Source organism: Canis lupus, chromosome 18 (assembly GCF_011100685.1).
Source record: "Canis lupus familiaris isolate Mischka breed German Shepherd chromosome 18, alternate assembly UU_Cfam_GSD_1.0, whole genome shotgun sequence".
Classification (NCBI taxonomy): Eukaryota; Metazoa; Chordata; class Mammalia; order Carnivora; family Canidae; genus Canis; species Canis lupus.
The window spans coordinates 49,924,667-49,947,846 of record NC_049239.1 but is presented as its reverse complement, the minus strand read 5'-3'; the positions used below and the strand labels follow the sequence as shown (position 1 = coordinate 49,947,846).

General features: G+C 51.3%; 2 protein-coding genes across 22 annotated transcripts in view; both read left to right on the top strand.

Annotated features, from left to right (window-relative positions):
* Positions 1-5,531, top strand: part of LRP5 (LDL receptor related protein 5) — a 107,399-nt gene extending 101,868 nt beyond the window's left edge. The window contains exons 22-23 of one of the 2 annotated variants that reach the window (XM_038563697.1): positions 2,779-2,876; positions 5,077-5,531. In XM_038563697.1, the coding sequence (XP_038419625.1) occupies positions 2,779-2,876; positions 5,077-5,338 (360 nt within the window). In that variant the 3' untranslated portion in view covers positions 5,339-5,531. The remainder of the gene's footprint in view (positions 1-2,778; positions 2,877-5,076) is intronic. The other variant, XM_038563698.1, reaches the window with a different exon arrangement.
* Positions 5,532-12,540: 7,009 nt separating this feature from the next.
* Positions 12,541-23,180, top strand: part of PPP6R3 (protein phosphatase 6 regulatory subunit 3) — a 144,962-nt gene continuing 134,322 nt past the window's right edge. For 19 of the 20 annotated variants that reach the window (XR_005373582.1, XR_005373583.1, XR_005373581.1 and 16 more), the window contains exon 1: positions 12,541-12,667. The gene's annotated coding sequence lies outside the window, so the exon portion shown is untranslated. Of the gene's footprint in view, positions 12,668-13,523; positions 13,546-23,180 lie in introns of those variants that run through there. The other variant, XR_005373575.1, reaches the window with a different exon arrangement.

Here is a 23,180-nt window from a genome sequence, read left to right as displayed (position 1 = left end):
CCCCCTTTTTAAAAAATTTTATCCGGTCTCCCCTCCTTACCACATCTGACACTGGCAGCCCCCGGAGGAAGGGAGCAGCAAGGATCTCTGTCTCGGCTCTGGCTGCTGAGAACCGCGTCTCCTAGAGGCTATACGTCTGGGCTGTGTCTAGGGGCAGCCAAAGTGAGGAGCCGCAAGCCTAGAGTTTACACTCCTCCCCACCATCCCTCTGGTCCTCTCTGCTGCTGTCATCCCCTGACTCTCACATGTGCTGTATGACCAGCTAGAAATACCAGCAATCATGAAAGGCCGAGCCCACTCCAGGACAGCCCCTGGGACCCCCCCATGCAGACACCAGGAGGCTCGGTCCCCTGGCTTCTCTGTCCCCTGGCTCTGCTGGGAGCTGGGGGGGGTCTTCTTAGCAGCCAGAGGATAACTCTGTTACCAGACAGCTATTTTTTTAAAAAAAAGCTTTGTTGAGATAAACTTACATACCATACAATTCACCCGCGTAAAGGGGAGAAATTGGCGGTGGTTAGTATATTCATGGATTTGTGCAACCTTCACCACCGTTTTAGAACATTTTCGTCTCCCCCCCCCCCAAAAAAAAATAAAAAACCCTGCGTGAAGCTAGCTGTTTTCAAATTAACTGCATTATTTCACATCAGTAATATATGCTCATGGTACAAAATTCAAAAGGTACAATAGAATATACAGCAAAAAGACGGTCACCTCCTCATCCTGAGCAAGAACCCCCCCCACCAGAGGCACATCCTGTGGCAAGTTTCTTTCTTTCTTTCTTTCTTTCTTTCTTTCTTTCTTTCTTTCTTTCTTTCTTTCTTTCTTTCTTTCTTTCTTTCTTCTCTCTTTCTCTCTCTCTCTCTCTCTCTTTCTCTCTCTCCTTCTTTCTCTTTCTTTCTTTCTTTCTTTCTTTCTTTCTTTCTTTCTTTCTTTCTTTCTTTCTTTTCTTTCTCTCTTTCTTTCTTTCTTTCTTTTTCTTCTTTCTCTCCTTCCTTCCTTCCTTCCTTCCTTCCTTCCTTCCTTCCTTCCTTCCTTCCTTCCTTCCTTCCTTCCTTCTTAGATTATTTATTTATTTATTTATTCATGAGAGACACAGAGGAGAGAGAGGCAGAGACACAGGCAGAGGGAAAAGCAGGCTCCATGCAGGGAGCCTGACGTGGAATGACGTGGGACTCCCGGGTCTCCAGGATCACGCCCCGGGCTGAAGGCGGCGCTAAACCGCTGACCCACAGAGGCTGCCCTCTTTTTTTCTTCTTCTTTTTTTTTAAAGATTTTATTTATTTATTCATGAGAGACACAGAGAAAGAGAGGGAGAGGCAGAGACACAGGCAGAGGGAGAAGCAGGCTCCATGCTGGGAGCCTGATGCGGAACTCGATCCCAGAACCCTATGATCATGTCCCAAGCCAAAGGCAAATGCTCAACCACTGAGCCACCCAAGTGTCCCAAAAGCTGGTTTTTCTGAGCACCTGTGAGGCTCCCAGCTGGCGAATGCATTCGCCACATGTGACAGTAACCCAACCAGAAGGAGGCGCTGTGATGAACTTCCACCCCATGGAATTTGGGAAATGCTGCCAGACAACAGTGCACTGGGGGCCATGGCCCTGACTGGCAGCAGAGGAAGGGATTCAGGATCTCAAAGCTCCCCTGGGGGTAGAGGTCAAGGGAAAGCAGATCCAGATAGATTCTTGGGCAGAAGAGGAAACAGGACCCCAAGGGTGTGGGGGCAGTATAGGAGGCCCTTCCTGCTGGGCTTCCCTGCCTGGTTTCTGCTCCCCTTCTGAATGACACCCTCTCTGTATCGTGCCCTCCCGACTTTGGGGTCAAGTCCTGAGGAATCCTCTGGCTGGCTATTTGGGCTGAAGAGGACCCTCCCCAGAATAAGCAATGGGGACCCTTGACAGTTCCCAGAGGGCACTTCTTATGGGTTACTATCTGCGTGTCACCAGGGGGCATGGTACAGTGGGAAGTGATGGATCGGGACTCATACACAGCTGCCTGTTAGTGTCGTGAGTGGTGGCTGCGGGCGGAGATGCAGACCTGGGCGGGTCACTGGGGCCTAGGCCTCTATCCCTCTGTGGGGCCACTTGTGGGCCGCCCAGCTCTGGAGGATGCATTTACCTGGTGAGCTTGTGTATTCATTAGCACAGTTTGGGGCAGTACCTCCCCTGAGAAAGGTGCCGTGGGGGCCAGCAGCATGGCTGGGGTCCCTCTCTCAGCTTGGCGACCCTTGTACGTGGTCAGGATTCCAGCCGGAATGTGGAGCCCCCTTGGCGTTGGGAATAAGGAATGTCTTGTAGGAATTGGTCTTCGCACCTTGTGGGGAGAGAGGGGGGTGTAGTGGTCTAAGAGGGGAGTTGGAGATGTCCCAGAGGACCCTTGCGAGGTGCCCCCTGGCACCGCGGGACACCCCAGGGCTGGGGAGACATTTCCCGCTGCCCAGTGTGGGGGCCAGTGCAAGGGGCTGGTGCAGGCACCTGGGGACCCCTCCGAGTCGGGTTGAGCATCTGGGTTTGGGCCTGGGGGTCCCCACCAGTCTGCAGGGCGGGTACTTGGGCCACAGGCACCCTGCCTCTCACTGTGATGACCTCCAGGGGTGACGTGACAGCTGTGGATTCCAGTCCACTTTCCAAGTGTCACCACCCCTGACCCAGAGCTGTACCCACAATGTGGAGCCCGCCTAGCCCAGTAGGCCTGTGCCCATCTACCCGCCTGCTCAGGGGGCCGCGAGGAGCGCGCTGCTCCATCAGGTCACATCACCCTTGCTTGGCTCTCCTCAGATCCTGAACCCGCCGCCGTCCCCCGCCACAGACCCCTCCTTGTACAACGTGGATGTGTTCTACTCTTCAAACATTCCCACCACTGCGAGACCCTACAGGTACGAAGTCCCTGCTCTGGCCCTCCCCACCCGTGGCCATCTGGGCCTCCACACAAGCCTATGGTAGAGGGGGGGCCCTGTCCCCATATCCTGGGTGAGAGACCCCTGGCAGAGAGGTCCAGGGTTCTGGAAGGCTCTCCTGGCCCCTCAGACCCTACCTGGCCTGCCTGTTAAGTACAGAAACCGATCAAATCACATTTTCTGAGCAGGCTCTAGAATCTAGAAGTATCTCTGGGGGTGTTTTGTGAGTCGGGACACATCCAGGCAGGCGTGGCTGGAATGGTGCCACCAAGGGATTCCCACTGTGGCACGGCTGGCCCCACTGCCCAGGCTAATGCACAGGGGCGAAGGTTTGTGTCAGAATCTAGCCGCAGGACCCCAGTAGTGATGCCGCCGCTGCCTCCATCCCATGACGATCAAATCCAAATCACCTGAGTGCAGTTGTGGCACCTGCCACGGCGAGCCCTTGAATGTATGATCCCCTCTTCCACCCACTACAGGGAAACCCACAGGTCTGCTCAGGGCCCCAGGTTGTCTGTGTTGGGGTCACATTCCCCACCTCCCTGGGTCAGGAGGGGGCACTTGAGAATGTTGAGAAGAGGGATCTGGGTGTCCTGGCTTGTGTCCAGAAGCCAGGTCAGGGCCTGAGATGACCTTCAACCCAGTGGTTTCAGCCTACAGGGCCTACTGCAGAGGTGCACAGGACCCCTCACCCCAAGGGAGCTACTGAAGGGGCCATTGGAGGCGGATCTTGGGAGTGGAGGCCCTTCCTCTTCCTCCTCCTCCCCCTTCTTCTCCTCCCCTCCCCTCCTCCTTCCCCTTCTCCCCCTCCTCTTCTCCTCCTCCTCCTCTTCTTCCTCCCTAGAGTTGCCTGGTGCAGAGGAGCCTTTTTTTTTTTTTTAAGGTTTTATGTATTTATTTATTCATATGAGAGAGAGAGAGAGAGAAGGCACAGACACAGGCAGAGGGAGAAGCAGGCTCCATGCAGGGAGCCCGACGTGGGACTTGATTCCTGAACTCCAGGATCAGGCCCTGAGCAAAGCAATGCTCAACCGCTGAGCCACCAGGTGTCCCGCAGAGGAGCCTTAGAGCATGGTGCCTCCCGCCATCTGGTGGCCATCTCAGGAACTCTGGGGCCTGAAGAGGAGAGGCACCCAGTGTTACTGGTGCTGCCCTAGTCAAGGACTTGAACTGGTCCTCCCAGTGTGTCAGCGTCCCAGTGCGTCTCCAAATCTCCTCAGTTACTGGTCCACCCCCTACTCTACTCATTATGTCCAATTTGGGGGCCAACTCTTCCCTCCCTCTGTGTGTCAGGGCCCCTTCCTGCCCCCCTCCCCAGGGTCCTGTGAGGCACATCCTCCTGCTGCTCTTTCTCAGCACCAGGTGCCCCTGGCTGTCTCCGAGGTGCTGGCTACACCTCCTGACCCTCTGTGAGCCCACTGGGGCTCTTGAACACACCCTGCCCCCCCAGCTCAGGCCAAGCGGCTGCCCCACATAGAACCTTAGGGCGCAGGGGGCATCTGGGAGGCATCTCCTGGGTTGGATTGTCTTAATTTGGTAGGGGACTCTTCAGGCCCATCGGTCTCTGATATTTATAGTGATGATAGCATGGGGAGCAGGTGTCCAGCGCTTTCTGGTGTCCTACACTGTGTCTTCCACTTTCTGTGCAGAATCTCATCCAACCTTCACAAGCTCCCCCTACTTTTTTTTTTTTTTTTAAGATTTTGTTTATTTATTCACGAGAGGCAGAGAGAGAGGCAGAGACCTCGGCAGAGGGAGAAGCAGGCTCCCCATGGGGAGCCCGATGCGGGACTGGATCCCAGGACCCTGGGATCATGACCTGAGCCAAAGGCAGATGCTCAACCGCTGAGTACTTTGGTGCCCCCACAGCCCCCTACTGAATGGGGTGCTCTTTTTCTCCTCCTCATTTGACCACGGAGAGACTGAAACCCAGAGGAGTTAAGTTTGTTGCCCAAGGCCAACCAGGTAGGCTCTGGAGGCTGTGTTGGCCCGAAGGCACCCTTGACCCAGGGTTGAGGTCCCTGCCAAGGCCGGGGCTTGCAGCCCTGGAGCGCGGGTACAGGCCTGCCTGCATTAGAGGGGGGGGGGGGGCGTGTGGCTCAGGGAGGCCACATGATCGAGGGGCCCCCGGGGCTGTTCTCTGAGCCCAGACCCCACTGGGTGCCTCTGTTTCCTTCAGGCCCTACATCATCCGAGGCGTGGCACCCCCAACGACACCCTGCAGCACGGATGTGTGCGACAGTGACTACAGCGCCACCCGCTGGAAGGCCAGCAAGTACTACCTGGATTTGAACTCAGACTCAGACCCCTACCCACCACCGCCCACGCCCCACAGCCAGTACCTGTCTGCAGAGGACAGCTGCCCCCCTTCGCCGGCCACCGAGAGGAGCTACTTCCATCTCTTCCCTCCCCCTCCGTCCCCCTGCACGGACTCATCCTGACCCCTGCCGGGCCACCCTTGTAAATAGTTTTAAATATGAACAAAGAAAAAAATATATTTTATGATTTAAAAAAAATAAATAGAGTTGGGATTTTAAAAACATGAGAAATGTGAACCGTGATGGGGTGGGCAGGGCTGGGAAAACTTTGTACAGTGGAGAAAATATTTATAAACTTAATTTTTTTTAAACGTCACTGCCATTCTTTTGTGCCATGTGTGTTTTTGAACTGAGTGCTCTCCCGGAGTGCATCCTGACCTCTGGCCCTCCCCTGGGCAGCTGTCAGGGTTGTGCAAGCGTCCTTCTGAGCACCGTGTCTCCATAAGGCTCCCCCGGGATAGGCTGAACCCCAAGGCAGAGGCGTGCAGGCCGGTGCCTGAGTCATGCAGTACTGAAGGGCCCCTGCACCTTGCTTTGTGTGCCACTGTCGCCACCCCGGAATTCTAAATCGTTTTTAAGGAAGAGGCCCTGCATTTTCATTTTGCACTGGGCTCGACAGATTACGTACGTGGGCTTTGGGCTGGTCCTTGGCGGTGTCTGCTACCACCTGACCTCTGTGTGTGGCCGGCCCAGGCTTCTGCAGTCCGTGGAGATGGGGCCAGGGGATCCCTCCCAGCCCTGTCGTCCATGTGGAGCCCTGGGGATGAGGATGCCAGGCTGCATTCACCCAGGGTGGGGTGGGAAGCTCCCAGCCCTCCTGCCTCCCCAGTTGCCGCCCTGTCCTTTCCAGCAGACTTTCCAGCAGACAGGCCCTGTAGAGCTGGGTCCTCACAGAGGCAGTCAGTAAACACTGCCCCAGGCCTGCCCTGTACCTACTGGGGTGGTACTGGAGGAGGCCAAGAGATAAGGCCTGTTCCCTGCCCAGGGGGTATCTCCAGCCTTCAGGAGATGGAGAAGTCAGCAAGTCATGAGTCATGAGGAAGCCTGGCTGTTCCCTTGGTGCCAGGCCGGAAGGGCCAAACCCCAACCAGAATGTTGTGGGGAGGTCAGAGGAGAACCACTACTTCTGGTGCCGGGCACATACTCCACTCGGGAATCAGCATGGAGATCTGGAAGAAGGGCTTCCCAGCAGGACCGGAGATGGGACCCTTGGCCAACCCTCACGGCCTGGAATGTGGAGGTGACAGGCTCCAGGATGGGGAAGCCCCAGAACACTCAGATCCTGGGGCCCCGGTGCTGGGGAGGCAGGATGGGACAGGTGGTGGCCCTCGGGGCTCCCAAGACTGCTCGACCGGGGGACATAGCTGGGGACATCAGGCACGTAAGCCTGCCAGGCCTGGTTTCCTGAGACTTTTGGGGAGCTGCCTCCCCTGCTCCCTGATTGCCCAGGAGTCCCCTGAGGTCATGGTTAGCATTGGTGGTGCTGGGGGCTGGTGCACTTGCTGGTGCTACTGCAAGAGACAAGAGGATGAGGTGACCTGCCACTAGTGCAAGCAACAGTTTGTGCAGGAGGTCCGGTCCTGGTGGGGACCTACACTACAGGACCCTTTGCGACAGGAGGCATCGGATTTGCCCGGGGAAGGCCAGCTTCACAACTTATCCACTTCACCAGCTGGCCGCTTCTGTTAAGGAAGGCGCTGTCACCCACCCTCAGGACCGTCGTAGGCTTCCCTGAGATAATGCCTATCGAGAGAGGAGCCTTGCCCAGTAAGGGCCTGGCAAGTAGCACTTCCATAGTAAATGGAACCTGTGACCTGTTCAAGCTCAGGGAGGTGACATGCTCACCCAAGGTCACACCGCTAAGGACCAGCAGAGCTAGAGGGTGCACTCAGAGCTCTCAGGCCTGAGGTGGGGTCCCCTGCCGCCAGAGAGCTGCTTGCAGGGGTTTGGGGCCTCCCAAGCACTCGGGGTTCCTGTTCTTCCAGGTTGGGTCACAAGCCCTGAGGTGCTAATTGGAAGCACTAATCTCAGCCCGGGCAGATGGGGTGGGAGGCTTGGCTGACTCCAAAGCAGGAGCTGCATTGTGGGAGTCCACCAGGACACCCTCCCACGCTCCTGCCCTTCCTTTCATTCATGTGTTCTCCTAGGCCAGCTAGGGATCAGGCAAGGGTGAAGGGTGGCCTGGGCTGCCGCCCCCTGGTGATAGCCTGCCTGGGCTCAGGGGAGTTGAGACCTGCTCTTTAGCCCTCCCCCCAGCATCCCGGGCATGTTTCTAGAGGCCACTCTGCGGGACCCGTTCCTGCCATGAGGTGAGCGAGGAGGAATGGGGGCCGACCTGCTGGCCACTACTACCTTCTAAGTGAACCTGTCAGCCTTCATTAAGCACCCACTATGTGCAGAGCCCCGTACTTAAACCGCATGCTGGGGGACCCAGAGATGAGTCAGATGTGGGCCTCTCTTGAGGGTGCTACAGACAGTTTCCAAAGCTGAGGGGAGAGCTCTGTGCTGAGATATCCTGGGGCCCAGAGAGAATATCCTATTCAGATGGGAGGGCCAGGAGGACTTCCTAGAGGAGGCAATATCTGAGCTGTGTCTTAATGGAGTGAAATGAACCTGCTTTGATTCATTTAAACTTCACAACAGCCCAGATAGGTAGATTGTGGCCCCAGCTTGGAGTTGAGGAAGCCAAGGTTTAAGGGAAAACAGTAAAGCCAGGATTTTTTCCCACTCATTTGTTCAATCATTCCTTTACACAATAATTTAGTACTGACAGTTGGGCACTGCTCAAGGACTTCCATCCTGTCGCCTGTCTCTGAGTCCTGCAGGGGTCCCACTACTCCACTGGCCCTAGCACTTGCTGCACTCAGCCCCCCAACCCTCATCCAGAATATTAGTGTGAAGATCCTCTCTGGCCTGGGCCCAGCAGCCCCCTTGGGTCTCCAGCTGCCGTGGGCGCTTGAACAAAATCCATGTTGCCAGATCTTGGTCATATCCACTGCCAGGTCGGACGCTGGGGAGCACAGATGTGGCAGGTGTGGAAGGCTCTGACCCTGAGACACCTGGGGGTGGGGGGAGTTGGGTGGCACTTGGCTCCTGCAGGGTTCTTTCTTGAGAGCCACTCAAGGCTGACTCCTCACTTCACTGGGCTCCCCTTACTGGACCTCAGCCTCAGCTCACCAGGGAGGCTTCCCACTAGGGGGACCCCCGCCCCTGTTGGCTCATCCCTTTGAGTACATCTCCCTCTCTCTCTCCCCAGATGCTCTCTCCTCTTTTATAAGCCAGAAGCCTTGATCATTAGCAACACTAGTGGCTCCCCTTTCTATTAACCCTTGGGTCACACGGTCCTGGGTAGGAAGCAAGATACTCACTTCCTCCACAACCTAGATTGAATCTTAACACATTGAAGAAAAATAAAGGAAACGGAACAACTAAGTTTACAACATTAAAATGGACTGACCTTTCCTACCCACGAGAGCCCCCTACCCAGCCCTGCCCGCTCCAGGCTGCACAGGTGACCTGGCCCGGCACTGCTCACCTCTGCCAGGGTGGCCTCACTCTAGCCCTCAGACCAGGTCTGAGCCCTGGGGACATGACAATAGGAAAGGTAATGGGGAGTCAGTTTCTCTAAATTGAACTTATTCAATTTAAAGCCTTTTTCTGAGGGTATGTATGTGTTAAAATGTCCTTGCTTTTATGAAATCATGGCAATAGTATAAAGTGTTTTGTTTTTTTTAAATCACTACTTAAAAATTTTTTTTATTTATTTTTTTTTAAATTTTATTTATTTATGATAGTCACATAGAGAGAGAGAGAGAGGCAGAGACACAGGCAGAGGGAGAAGCAGGCTCCATGCACCGGGAGCCCGATGTGGGATTCGATCCCGGGTCTCCAGGATCGCGCCCTGGGCCAAAGGCAGGCGCCAAACCGCTGCGCCACCCAGGGATCCCAAAAATTTTTTTTAAATAAAATCATTACTTGCTAGAATTAAAATTTGGCAGCTCTGTGTCTGTTCCCAAAATTAGGGGGCAATAGCTGGGTGATGGGTATGTGGGCATTCATTATTCTTTTCTCTCTACTGTTGAATAAGTCTGAACATATTCACATAATTTTTTTAAGTCCAGGTGGATTGAAATTTTAAACATTAAAAATTAAACCATAAACTTTTCTCTCTACTGTTGAATAGGTTTGAACATATTCACATAATTTTTTTTTTTAAGTTTAGGTGGATGCTGAGGCCAATGCAAAGGTTCAAAGTCACTCTCCTGCTTAAAGCCTGTCAATGACTCTCTATGGCCCTCAGGGGACAGGCTGAGTTCAGATGCCTCCTCTTCCTTCAGGAAGTCCTCCTGGACTTCAACCCTTCCAGTTAGGTTAGCTCATCATAATTGGAGACTTTTGGGGCCCACTTAAGTTGGGCGAGGTACTACATTATTTCATGTAATTACAGTGCACATGTCCCTGTGACCCTCCTCAGAGTCTGGGATGGAAGAGCCTGAAGCACGTACCGGCAAGTTCTCTGATGATGAATGAGTGAAGGGATCTCTGTGTGTGGCTGGGCTCTCCGCAGGCTCTCTGGAGGGCAGGTCCCAGCCCTCGCCCAGCCTCCTTCTCAGACACCACCCCCTGTCCAGGGGTGTCCTGTAGCCACTCCCATGCTCCTAGGTCTAGTTCCTGGGGCCTGCCCCTCTGGCCCTGCGCTATTCCAGTAGCACAGCTCTGCTGCCCTTGCTCTAATCTGTCCTTTCTAACCTGTGGCCAGTCCTAAACATGCCCCTTCTTGCTCAGAAGGTTTTCCTTGCCTTCTGTCTCTGAGCACAAACCCAAAGTTACTTGGCTTATCCTCCAATGCCTCTGTGAGTTCCCTCCCACGCTCCTCCCCCAGTCCTGGGTCACCCCCACCGGATCCTCTGACCAATGGACATTCTGCTCCCACCTTCTGCAGTTCTCTCCACCAGGCATGGCGGTTCCCCTGCCCAGGCTATCTGTGCATTCGTTCTTTCTCAAACCCTCTGCGCCAGCACACCTCCTGAACTGGTTTCAATCTTGACCGTGTATGTTCCTCATGAGCCCAGTGGTCTTCCCCTAGAGGCTCTGAGCAGCAGGATCAATGCAAATAACATCTGCCCTTGGCTGCTACCTCCCTAGAGGTCCAGCACCCTTCAGCACTCGCGGACACAGGTGAGTCAGTATTAGCGGTACTCTACAGATAAGAACTGGAGAGTCCGAGAGGTCAGATCACCCAGCCAAGCTTACTCAGCTGATATGGGCCACACCTGGTGTCTGAATGCTTCCTGGGTTTCTGTTAACTAATCTGTAAAATGGAGATGATAATACTGTACTGTCCTGGAGCTACCAGCCACAAAGTCTTTCTAGAGTCTGCCTCAGGCTCTGCTGAGGGAGTGAGCTGGGGGAGGGGCATGTTTGTACCAGAGGCCCAGCTTCCCAGGCAGTGGGGTGGACTCAGCTCCATTAGGTTTCATTCTCCCTGCTGTTTGGCATGGGGACTCAGGGAGCCTAAGCCCGTGAGATGGAGGGAGCTCGGGCCAGCAGGGGGTGATGCAAAGGATGAAGGTACGGGTGCAGAAAGATGCTGAGCATCTGGAGAGCAATCTGGTGGCCAACTCCACTGGTCCTGCCCTCCCTACCCCCAGTGGCCAAGTTATGTCACTTTTTTCAGGATGCAGCTTGGGGACGCTCCACAGTAACCATGCCTTGCCTTCCTTGAGCTTGAGTGGCCATCCCTGACCGAGCCAGCACCACTAGAATGAGCTGCCCCAAAGATTGGGAGACCACCAACCTCCCTGCATGGAGCCCCCATTATGACTCCAGGCCTGGTGCCCAAGTGAAGTCTGGGCATTGAGGAGTGTTGGTTTCTCCTTGGCGTGGTGGCACTGTCCCCAAGGCCCTGCACCATGCAGCCACCTCTGCCACCTCCAGTCCCTGCCATGTCCCTCTCTCACCACAACCCTACCTCCTCGCCTGCCTCTCCAACGCTCGGCTTCCGGGTCTCTGGTCTCTCTCCCTGCCACCTGGACCCAGGAGCCCATGGCTCTGTCTTTCCTGTTAGTGGGTTGAAATGCCACCTGCTCAGGAGGGGCCCCCACCACTCTGCGGCCTGTCACTCACATGGAGTGTCCGCCCGTCAGAGCCAGGACCCTCTGCTCCCCACGCGCCCGCGCAGGCTGGGCACGGAGCAGATGCTCCCGGGAGGGCTGCCCAGGGGGCAGCGCACGCCTCCCCTAGCGCATGCGCACTCGCGGGTGTGCGATGCTGCGTGCTGCCCAGCTCGGGCTGGGCTCCGCGGGACCCTCACCTGGCCTGGGCTTCTCAGCCCTGCCGCCACCTTCCGCCCTCCCGTCGATTTACTCGGGACTCGGGACAGCGCCTCGCTTCTATTTAGAAGCCAGACAGGTCATTGGAAAGTGCCCAGGATGGGGCAAGGCAGGCTCTTCTTCTGTGTCCTGGCCCTCCTCCCCCCTCCCCCGCCCCGGGGAGCCCGCGCACAGGATGGGGAGTCCGGGAGAGCATTTCGGAAGAGGCTCCAGTGTAAATCCTTTCGTAAGACAAAAGGGTCGCCCGGCCTGCCAGTTTCCCTCCAGGGGATGCAGGCACAACCGGGGGCGCGCGCGGGCCCCTCACCTGGGCCCCAGGGGTGATGTCACCCTCACCCGGTCCTTCACCTTGACCTCAACTCCGAACACGACCACCACTTTGTAGGAAAGGGCCCAGGACAGACGCACCCCCCTACTTCTTCTGTAAAATTCAACCGTGGAGAATGCGGGCATCGATCCCGCTACCTCTCACATGCTAAGCGAGCGCTCTACCATTTGAGCTAATTCCCCAGCTCGGGCGGGCCCCGCCGCCGGAACGCCTTGTGGCTCACGTCACCACGGGTCTCCTCCGGGCCCGCCGACCCGCCCGCCCGCCGGCCTCGCTGCCCCATTGGTCCTCCCGCTGCTCCCAGCTCCGCGGCCAGGATTGGTTTGGCTCCACCGAGTTTTAAACAGCGTTGGCTATCGGATTGGTGGCCCGAAACATCCGTCAGGCGGAGGCCCTGCTGTTGCTACGGCGTTAGGGGGACCCAGCCAGGTTTCTCCGGGTTTCTGATTTGTTTCTCCAGACTCCGGGGTCCTAGAGGTTCCGGATCCGTCAAGTCCCTGGGAAAAGAATGCTCGCTCACATTTGACTGACGGGGCCCACGAGCCAATCGGAGTGGGCGCAACCGGGCCGCGGGGCGGCCCAATAGGATGCAGGGGGCGGGAGAGGAAGGCCAATGAGCGCGGGCCTGGGGGCGGAGACTGGGCAGCGATTGGCTGCGAGGCGGCCGGAGGGAGGGCGGGGGGAACTCAAGGCCTGCTTGATACGTCCGCCATTTTGGGCGCTTCGCTGATGGTGTCGGTGAGCGCGTTTCCCGCCTGAGCGCAACTAGCGGCGGGTCGCGGGCACCTCCAGGTAATGGGGGTGGGGGGGCGGCGGAGCGGGCTGCGGCGCGGGGTGCGTGGGGCGCGCGGCGCGCGGGCGGCGGCGGCGAGGCCCGTCCGCCCGGCCTCGGCGGCGCGGGGAGGGAGCGTCCCGGCCCCCTCCCCTCCCCCCCGGAATTCGCCGCTCGGCGGCCGGGGAGGTGCGGCGCCCGGGCTCCCCGGCCGGTCCCCGCCCGCGTCTGTCAGCCGCCTGCCCGCCGCCGCGGGGCGCGGGGGGCCTCGCCGGGCCGGGCGCCGGGGCGGGCCGCGGGCCGGCAGCGAACTTTGCGCCCGGGTTGACGTCCGCGGCCTTGCGCGGCGGCGGCGGCGGCGGCGGCGGCGGGCGGGGCGCGCCCCTCACCCGGCCCGGCCCGGCCCCTCTGCGGCCCCGCCGCCCGCCCGCCCGGGACAACTTCTCTGGGCGCGGGCCCGGGAGCGTGTCAAGTTGAGGCGGCCGCTCGCGGCAGACTGGCGCGGGCCATTGTTGGACTCCGTGCTGCGTGGAACAAGTTCTGCGGGGTCCTGCTCTTCCGCCGCAGAGCCCTCGGCACGCGCGGAGCCCAGCGCGGAGTGTTTCCGCAGCCTTCCGAGCGGGGCTCTTCACTCCGGTGTTGTGACTCGAATGTAGACCTGGTCACGGACGCCTCCCTGGCGAATATGAGCGAGGGGGGTGGTCCTCCGCGCGGCTGGAAGTACCTCCTCTTAAAGAAGCCCGTCGTGGTGAACTCGGAGGGCTTTCCTGCGCGCGCGGCGTGCTCTCCTCGCAGCTGCGCCGTGGGTTGTAGGTGCACGAGACGAGCCCACGGCTGTTACCCTATGTCCGACGTCTCAGCCTCCGCTTCCTATCGTTTCTTCACGTTTTCTCTCTGGGTCGGCTGGAGCTTTGTTTATGTTTTGCTTTTATGGGAGGGGCACTTGGTGGTGGTTTCCTTTCGTCCCCACGGCCCTTGTTAACGTGGATGCTGTTCCACTTTGTGACCATGTGAAGTTTACTTTGATTTATGTCCCCAAGGTCATGTGGCAGGTAGGCAGCAGCAAGTGGGGAAAGGGACACTGGATTTCCAGCCACGGGAATAAACGTCTCCTAAGTGGTGCTGGTGTTTCCGCTTTCTTGACTGCGAAGTTAGGCTTTCCCGGACTCGGGTCTTGGCTTCACCACTTTCTAGCCCTGTGACCTTGGACAAGTGCCTCCACCTCTCTGCTCTCCCTGTAATGTGACAATAATAGTAGTAGTGTCAGCCTCGTAAGTGTGTCGGGAGTAAATGGGCTACAAACGGGGCCTGGCCTGTAGAATCAGCTTAGTGCAATTAGTGGCTATTACTACTTGAACTTTGATTTTTAAATGTTTAGTATCTGGAAGTTAGGTGAGTGTTTGTGACTTGGTGACTATCTTCAGAAAGCTCTGTGTATTTGTTTATTTAAAGATTTTGTTTATTTATTTATGAAAGACAGAGAGAGAGAGAGAGAGGCAGAGACACAGGCAGAGGGAGAAGCAGGCTCCATGCAGGGAGCCCAACGTGGGATGTGATCTTAGGACTCCAGGATCACACCCTGGGCCGAAGGCAGGTGCCAAACCATTGAGCCACCCAGGTGTCCCAGCTCTGTGTATTTAACATTAGTTCTGCTGAGAAAGTGAACTGGAAGTTATTTTAAATTTTTTCAGAAGAGGGATGGTTGAAGATTCATTAAATAACAGATGTTTCTGGGAGCAATAAATGAGTGGTGGTGCCTTAGGATGTTTCCTCTAAGAGGTGGTTAAATAAAGAAAAGCCCATCAAAAGCTTGGGTTAGATTCTGTCCTTGGGATACTAGGTCTTGAGTGTGATTGGTCCCCATATCAACTCCAAGATTTCTCAGTGTACCTCTGGGTTATTGAGGTTTGAAAGGTTGCTGTGCATTGACATATACTTCAGTGAAACCAGTTTGGGAGATAACTGTTGTCCTGCATGGATGCTTTGGAAGCTGTTTTGCCTTTCAGTGTGTCTGATTATGGAGTTCTGCAGTATCTAACAAAATGCCGTTCACTCAAGTTACACATAATACTCAGTCTTCAAATTCCTGCCCTATGCTCTTTTTCCTGGTACTCAAAGCCATGCTTGCCGGTCTTTTGGTATTATTGCTTGGGATCTGGCTTGCTTTATTTGCACTGGGGAAATGTTTTTAGGCAGTTGTAAGTAGAAGTGAGCATCTTGCTGGTATAACTTAAGAACCGGAAAAAGGTTGTTTTGGATTAGAAAACTATAGTTTTTATGTGAAGTGTAGCAAGACAATGCAAAAACTTACAAGTTTGAATTAAGTACTTGAGAGTATGAAAATCAGACCATAGCTGGACAGAAAACGAATGGTAATAAGATTAAGATTTGTGGGACACCTGGGTGGCTCAGTGGTTGAGAGTCTGCTTTTGACTCAGGTAGTGATCCCGGGGTCCTGGGATCGAGTCCCACATCAGGCTCCCCACAGGAAGCCTGCTTCTCTGTTCATGTCTCTGCCTCTCTGTGTCTCTCGTGAATAAATAAAATCTTAAAAAAAAAAAAAAAGATTTGACATGGTGAGATTTGCTTCTTTAAGATAATTTTTGCATCAATTTGGTATAAAAGTAATGTGCTTATAGCAGACAAAAGTCCCTGCCCCCCAGTTTGTATTGGAATTGCAGTTAGTTGCAAGAATCTCTTCCTTAAAACGGTATTTGTCAGGATCAGTATTTAGTTTGTTACTGTCCTGAACTTGTGTCTTGCGGTTTTATATTTTGGATATTTGAGAGGCAGCATGAGTGTATATTGGTCTAAAATTTTGCAATGTTTTAATACTCCTAAGAAGAATAAATGCTAGTAACAATGAAGTTCTAATCATCTGCTCACCTAAAACTCAGCCTTTAGTTTATTTCATAAAAAGCACAAGAAGTTGTGGTTTGGTCTTCATAAGTCAAGATCTGAGTCCCCATGTGGGCGGAGTAGTTTGTTAGTTACTTAGGTCAGGTGGACTGAAGAAATAGGCCTGGGCTCTTAGCTTTAAGCAGCTAGCTTTCTTTCTTTCTTTCTTTCTTTCTTTCTTTCTTTCTTTCTTTCTTTCTTTCTTTCTTTCTTTCTTTCTTTCTTTCTTCTTTCTTTCTTCTTTCTTAAGATTTATTTATTTATTATAGACACACACAGAGAGAGAGAGAGAGAGAGAGAGAGAGAGAGAAAGGCAGAGACAGAGGGACACAGGAGGAGGGAGAAGCGGGCTCCATGCCGGGAGCCCGATGTGGGACTCGAGCCCTGGACTCCAGGATCGTGTCCTGGGCCAAAGGCAGGCGCTAAACCGCTGAGCCACCCAGGGATCCCCTAAGCAGCTTTCTTATTTCTTCTTTAAAGAATGTCAAGTAATTGGCTTTTTAAATTTACTGTAGATAGATGTTAACTAATTCAGGGGTGATTTGCCCCCAAAGAAACATTTGGCAATGTCTGGAGACATTTTTGCCTGTCATACCTGTGGGGATGGGCAATGTGCAACCTGGGTAGACACCACGGATGCTGCTGGACATCCTATAATGCACAGGATAGCACCGAAACATAAAATTATCCAGCCCCAAATATTAATAGTGCAGAAACTGAGGAGCCCTGTTCTAGATAGAGGGTAGGCTGGCTTGCATTAGAATCATTTGGGACATTTTTAAGACCATGGATGATGGGCTCCACTTCTGGAAATTTTTGGTGGTATTGAGAATATATTTTTCGGAAGCTCCCCAGGTAATAACTGAAGTATAGCTAGGTTTTGGAACTGCTCTGCAAGACCACAGATACTAGTGACTACTTGTGGGTCAGGGAATCCTTCAGGTGATCTGTGAGCTCGGTCTCTGTGGTCCCTAGATCCTGCCTTGGAGATTACTTAGTAGTAGGGAGAGACGGTATACATGTTGTTTTCAGGTGCATAAAGACTGACCTTTGAAAGAAATTTTAAATGAATTGATTGCTTGATATAATTTAGAAACTTTTTTGCCTTTATCTCATGAAAATACATTACCATATTGTGCTGAAACTTAGCACTCTTGGGTGTTTAGGGTTGTTTGCTCTTATGCGTAATAACTTTATACCGTGATTTTTGAGTTTTATATCCTGTGCTCTCATCCAGTCAGCTAGCTGTCAGTTCTGTTTTTAGATGCCAGCTTCATCATTATCTTTTTTTTCTTTTGTAATGAAGACCTATTTCCAGAGAGTTAGCCCAGGATCCGTTTGCCAGTTTTGTGTTTTGAAGGCGAGAGAGGCATACTTCATGCTTCACGTTTAACACAGACCCTTGCTTGCTAGTAAAAGGGGCTCCTCTGGGCCCTGGACTCTGGCCCAAATGGGTGAGTGTTTTTTCCTTCTGGAGGGGGCGACGGACGGAGAGGGATGAGGTGCAGTAGTAGAAAGGCAGATGTCCTTTTCTCACACATACTTACAATTTAGATCGTCTGGTTTATTGAATGAAAGAATATTAGTTTAAAAACTATTAAAACTATACAAATTTTCAGCAACTGGAATGTTAGTATCTGAATATATAAAAGGGAGACAATCGTGGAGGCCTTCCTAATCTTTCATCCCGAAATTCAGCTTATGGCTGTTATTGAGAATGACAAGCGACCCCTCCCCTACCAACTTCTTCTAATCCTCATTTATTTGATCAGCAAATATAGTAATTGAATCCTTACCTTGCCAGGAACTGTATTAGGGATTCACTCGTGAACAGGCACTTAAGGACTTGCAGTTTAGAGTGAAAGGTAGCAATTAGGAAAGGGATGCAGTTTTGGCTGGGAGACCAGGTAACAAAGCTTGTTAGAATTGTACATGGTGTAAGTGGGCTCCTCAGGGAGGCTCTACTGGCCTGGGAGGTTTGCTCCTTTGCAGGTTGAGTTTGCCTGAAGTCTCTTGCCAAATAATAAAGTAGTTACACCTTTGTTTCTTATATTTACTAAGTGGTTACTTTGACTTGCCTCCTTGGTTTGGTGTAAATTAGAAAGCAATCCCATTGTTCCTGTGCTGGTGAAGCTGTTTTATAATGACAAATAGGATTGGGCTGTATTGTTTTTTGCTCCACAGATGTTGGTTGTAAGTCAGTCATACCGGAAACACTGACAGGTTCCATACCGATCGGAGGTTTGCTGTAGATTCATGCCATGTTTCTTAAGCATCCTTGAGGTTGATTGTGCCACCAACGGGAATGGGTTTTTTTTCCTGCTGCAGTTGGACCTAGGTTGACTGGAGATTTGTTTTTGTGGTCTTTTGACTTTGGCTTAGATTTAGTTGCCACAGAAACCCCTTTTCTTCCGCTCTCCCTTCCCATTTATTTTTATTTACTTGGAGAGAGGAGATAGTTACTAGTCTAATCAATACTCAGTTTATTTCAGGGTTTGAATGATGATGCACTGACATCAGGTAGATCAGCTAGCGAAGAAGCAGGTCAAAGGAAAGGGAACCAGGGCACCTGGGTGGCTCAGTTGGCTAAGCGTCTGCCTTTGGCTCAGGTCATAGGGTCATGGGATCAAGCCCCACTGCTCAGTGAAGAGTCTGCTTCTCCCTCTCCATCTCCCCCCCCCCCCATGTTTGCTCTCTCTGTCACACTCTCTTTTTTAAAAAAGGAGGGGAAAGGGAATTTTGGCAGTAGTTGAAAGGCTTCTCACCTTATTGGGGATATTTTCATGTCACAGACTTGGCAAAGATCTGAGTTTACTCTGAGCAGAGGTGTTTTACCACTTGTCACTTACAGCTGGCTAGCATTGACTTGTTTTATAAGTATTAGGACAACACAGTGAACTGTGAGTTTATACAAAGTTTGATAGGTCCTGAACATCTTTTTACTGATATAAAGAAGCTCTGCTTTTGTACTTTTTGGTGACTTTGGAGAAAAATAGGGTTGTATTCCAAAATTTCTTGCAATGGGAATATATATTGACTTGGAATGGTCTGTGTAACCCAGAGGCTGACTGCCATGAAATCTGGTAACCTACAGGAAAGATAAATTAAAGATTGTTACTTTGGAACATTAGAAGAACAAAAAGGCTGCAGGAATAGGAGTCTGACTGGGTGTTGAATTAGACTTGGAGAAGGCTATTTGGATTGCTGGTTGGAGCCTTGAGTTCCTTTACCTGGATATAAATATGAACAATAGTGCTGGTGTCAGAGATGTGCTTTCGCAAGAGGAAAAAGGAAAGCTTATGTGAACAGCCAAGGCACCCTGAGACCCCAGTCAGGGCAAGTAAGGCAGGGGTGTGACTAACCCACTGAGGCGTGTTCTGTAGTGGCCTGTAGTCCATAGACATTGGCTGGACTTTGGTAAGATCTGGGCTTTTGGTCCATGGATGGGGGCAGTGGCAGGAGGAATATTGAAAAGTACTGACTTGATTGGCTATTTGGGGCTTCCTTTCTTGAGAGTCATGATTTTGGAGCTGGAACAGACATTAGAGGTCATTGATTCCTAGAGAAAAAATGCAGGCCATTGCTGGAGAAGGGACCTGTAGGCAGCTGACAAATTTCAGTTCCTGGGTGATTCCTTAGGGTTTTGGTGTCCCCCCCCCCCCCCCCCAGAGTGCAATTTCTAGTGTGATTTGCTTCAAGAGTGACATCACAACTGGATCTCACTAGAGTTGAGAATAAATGCTTAACTTCTGAGTTGTTTCCTTTTGGTGGTAGTACTTGTCAGTTTTCTGTCGTAGCAGATGAGGGGATAGTGTTTCCAGTTTTCTTTTCTTGACCTGGAGACACACAGGGTTTCTATTGCCTCTGGACATTGTGCACAAATCATCTGACTCTGCTGCCTGCAAGCAAGACCCTGCCCCTTCTGATTAAAAAATGCTCTTTCTACTATGGACCTCTCATCCTTGATTTATTACACCCTTACATGGATTCAACGACTGTGTATTTGGTACCTATGATAGGTGCATAGTATTTTAAACTAAAGGAGTTTTCACAGATTAATACTGTTCTCCTTCCCCAGTTCAGAATATATTGTGAAGGTCAAGAGTACATAAGGATCTAAAATAATGGGCTTTGACTTCTGATTCCCACAGTCTTCCAGCTTTGTAATCCTAATATTAGATGACATCTTTGTTCATTTAGTTTCCTTATCTGTGACATGAATATTAAATGTAAACTGATTATGGGCACCTGGGTGGCTCAGTTGGTGAAGCGTCTACTTTTGGCTCAGGTCATGATCCCAGGGTCCTGGCATGGAGCCCCATGTGGGGCTCCTTGCTTGTTTGGGAGCCTGCTTCTCCTCCATCTGTTTCTCCTCTTGGTCATGCATGTGCGTTCTCTCTTTCTCTCTCCCTCTCTCTGTCAAATAAATAAAATCTTTAAAAATAAATTAAACTGATTAGTACAATGTCTAGCACAGTAGTAGTTTTATTGATATTATTACTGTTATCAGCCTTCTTCCTAATAACAATAGAAATAAGTACAGAAATGACTGAGGTGCAGTGAATCTCCTAAAGAAGTGAAATGGAATATTGAGGGATCTTAGAGAACTTTGAGGTCTGACTAGTGGCTCTGGGGAGGTCCTGTGTGATGATGGTACAGGTTAAAAGAGGTTACGAAATTAGTGTTTGTGTGTGTGTGTGTGTGTGTGTGTGTGTGTGTAGAGAGGGAGAGAGAGGAGTTGTGTGTGTGTATATATGTATATATATATATATAGAGAGAGAGAGGAGGTAGTGTTTATATTATATATTAGAGGTTATGGAATTAGTGTTTTTTCTTTCTAAATTTGGATAGTGTTATATATGCTTTACTTAGGTAAATGTGGTATTTTCTTACTTTGATGAGAGTAGAGACCATAAATTTGAAGTTTTGCATTTTGCTTTATAAAACAGTTTAAAATTTCTGTTTCTGGCACTTATGACATTATAAAGGTAACTATTTGCTTTAGAGTCTCCTATGTTACATAGAACCATATTTTTCAGTGTACTGTGCTCTTGAAGAAAATCATATATGCTTTGAGGGATCAATGCATTTTAACAGATAATTGGATCTTTTTTATTTTGCACTTAATTTCTTTACAGATTCCGTGTTATAACCAGATAATACCTTTTTTTTTTTTTTTTTTTAAAGACTTTGAGAGAGAGAGAAAGCATGAGCTGGGTGGCAGGTGAGTGGCAGAGGAAAAGGAAGCAGCTGAGCAGTGAGCCTGACCAGGGCTCAATCTCAGGACCCTGATATCATGACTGTGCCACCTAGGTGTCCCTGGACAACACTTTTCTGTAGAGGGGCGGTTAGTAAATATGTTAGGCTTTGCAGGCTGTGTGATCTCTTAACTAGTCAGCTCTGTCATTGTGATATGAAAGCAGCCACGGACAAAATCTAAACAAGTGAAGGTGGCTATTGGGGTGCCCAGGTGGCCCAGTGGGTTAAGCGTCCAACTCTTGCTTTCAGCTCAGGTCATGATCTCAGGGTTGTGAGATCAGTCTCTCTGCTGTGTGGAGCCTACTTAAGATTCTCTCCCTCTGTCCCCTCTTCCCCCATCTCTCCTCTCTTCTCTTCTCTCTCTTCCCCTCCAAACCCCCCCCCCAAAAAAAACACCCTAAACAACAACAAAAAAATGATGACTGTCTTCCCGTAAAACTTTATTTACAAAAACAAAGTGGAATATATAAATACCAAATAACCAAGTTGTACATTTCAAATGAATATGATATTGTTTCTTAATTAAAGGTCAATGGAAAAATAATAAAACTATTTTGAAAACCAGGACCTCACAAACAGAACAGATGGTGGGCTGGATTTGGCCTGTCCTGCTCTAATATACTTTTTTATTTTAATTTTTAATGTGATCATATATTCAGAGAGTATATAGTGGCATGTGTAGGTACTACATGTTAAAACCAGCAACTATGTACCGACTAACTAGCTTAAGAAATGGAATGTTGCCACTACCTTTGGCTGAATGTCTTACCCTGACCACCTCTTCCTCTTCCATCTCCAGAAGGCAAGCACTACACTGCATGCAGCATTTTCTTGCTTTATGCTATTGCCATATGTGAAAGTATTCTTATATAATGTAACTTAATTTTTTCTAAGTCTTTAACTAGGATAGAATCATTTTATTCTATGCCCCTCCCCCTCAGTATTGTTTTTTAAATTCCTTTATTCAAATGTTTGAGGTTTGAGTATGTCTTAGGCACTAAGGTATATATTTTGATGCTGGATATGTTAGCATGAGTAAAGCAAACAAAAGTCTCTGCCCTCATGGAGCTTACATTTCATTGGGGGAAAGAGTTAACATGTAAGTCAAAGATAGAGCAGTATTTATGTAGCAGGGAGAAAAGTGAAGCAGGGAGGTGGGTGGATGGAGACTTTGTGAGGTTTGAAAGGTGGTCAGGGTGGACTTCCTGAGAAGGGGGCCTCTGAACAGAAGGGGGTGTGGGAAGGAGCCCTGTGGCTGTGGGTGAGGGTGGGGTAGAGTTGCGGGAGGACCCTTACAGGTAGGGTCCTGCTGGAGATGCTAAGAAGGGTTGTGCCTGCTATGTTGAAGGGACACTGGGGATGCCCACTGGCTGGAGGGAGAGCCCAAGGGAGAGTGGTAGTAGATAACATCAGAGGGGGGTAGGGGTGGTCCTTGGGGCCGTCACACAGACCATTGTTAGGATTTTATCTTTTTCTCTGAGTGAGATGGGAAGTCATTGTAGTGTTTTGAGCACAAGTGTGATACCAGACCTGAAGCTGTCAGGGTAGCTGCTGCCCCTGTGCTGCCTCAGGATCCAGCTGAGCAATGATTGCAACTCGGGCTGAGGGGGCACAGGGTGGCCATGAGAAGTGGTTGGGTTCTGGATGCAGGTAGACTGACAGGATTTGTGGACAGATTGAATGTAGGTGTAAGAGTGGAGTGAAGGATGGTACTAGGGGCTTTGCTTGCAGTGGGAGTTGTCGTGTGTGAAGAAAGGGAAGACCATGGGAGGTATGGGTTGTGGATGTCACATCAAGATTTGGGTTAAGCTTAGACATGTGAAGTTTGTGGAGGTTTTAGAGAACCAGCCAGACACATGGAGGATTAAGATGTCTGGAGTTGAGGGGAGAGGTCTGGGCTGAAGCTAGAAATGTTTGAGGCTTCAGTGTTTGGATGACACTTGAGCACCCCAAGGTGGAATGGGGGCCAAATCAGCAGAGACAACAGGGATGGGCCGTCTCTGAGGTGTAGGAGGATCAGGCTAGTGTGTTGTCTGGGATGCCAAGGAGGGAGGGAGAACCTGTGCTCACTGCCACTGCTGTCAGGTCAAGTGAACAGAGGGCCGGGGCTTGTTGGGTGACTCTGGCAGTGCTGAAGCCGCCTGCAGCCTTGAGAGCAGTTCCCACGTGCTGGTGTCTGAGAAGCCTGGGAGGGAGGCTTACAGAGGATGGAGAGAAGAGGACAGCAGGTAAAGAAAGTTCTTTCATGGGCATGTGCCATGACACCAAAGGGAGAGATTTGGGACCCTGAGCAGGTTTTGTTGAGATGGCAGAAATGACAGAATTTTGGTATCTGTGGCGGGAGATGATTCTTTATGGAGTCAGCAACCCAGTGAG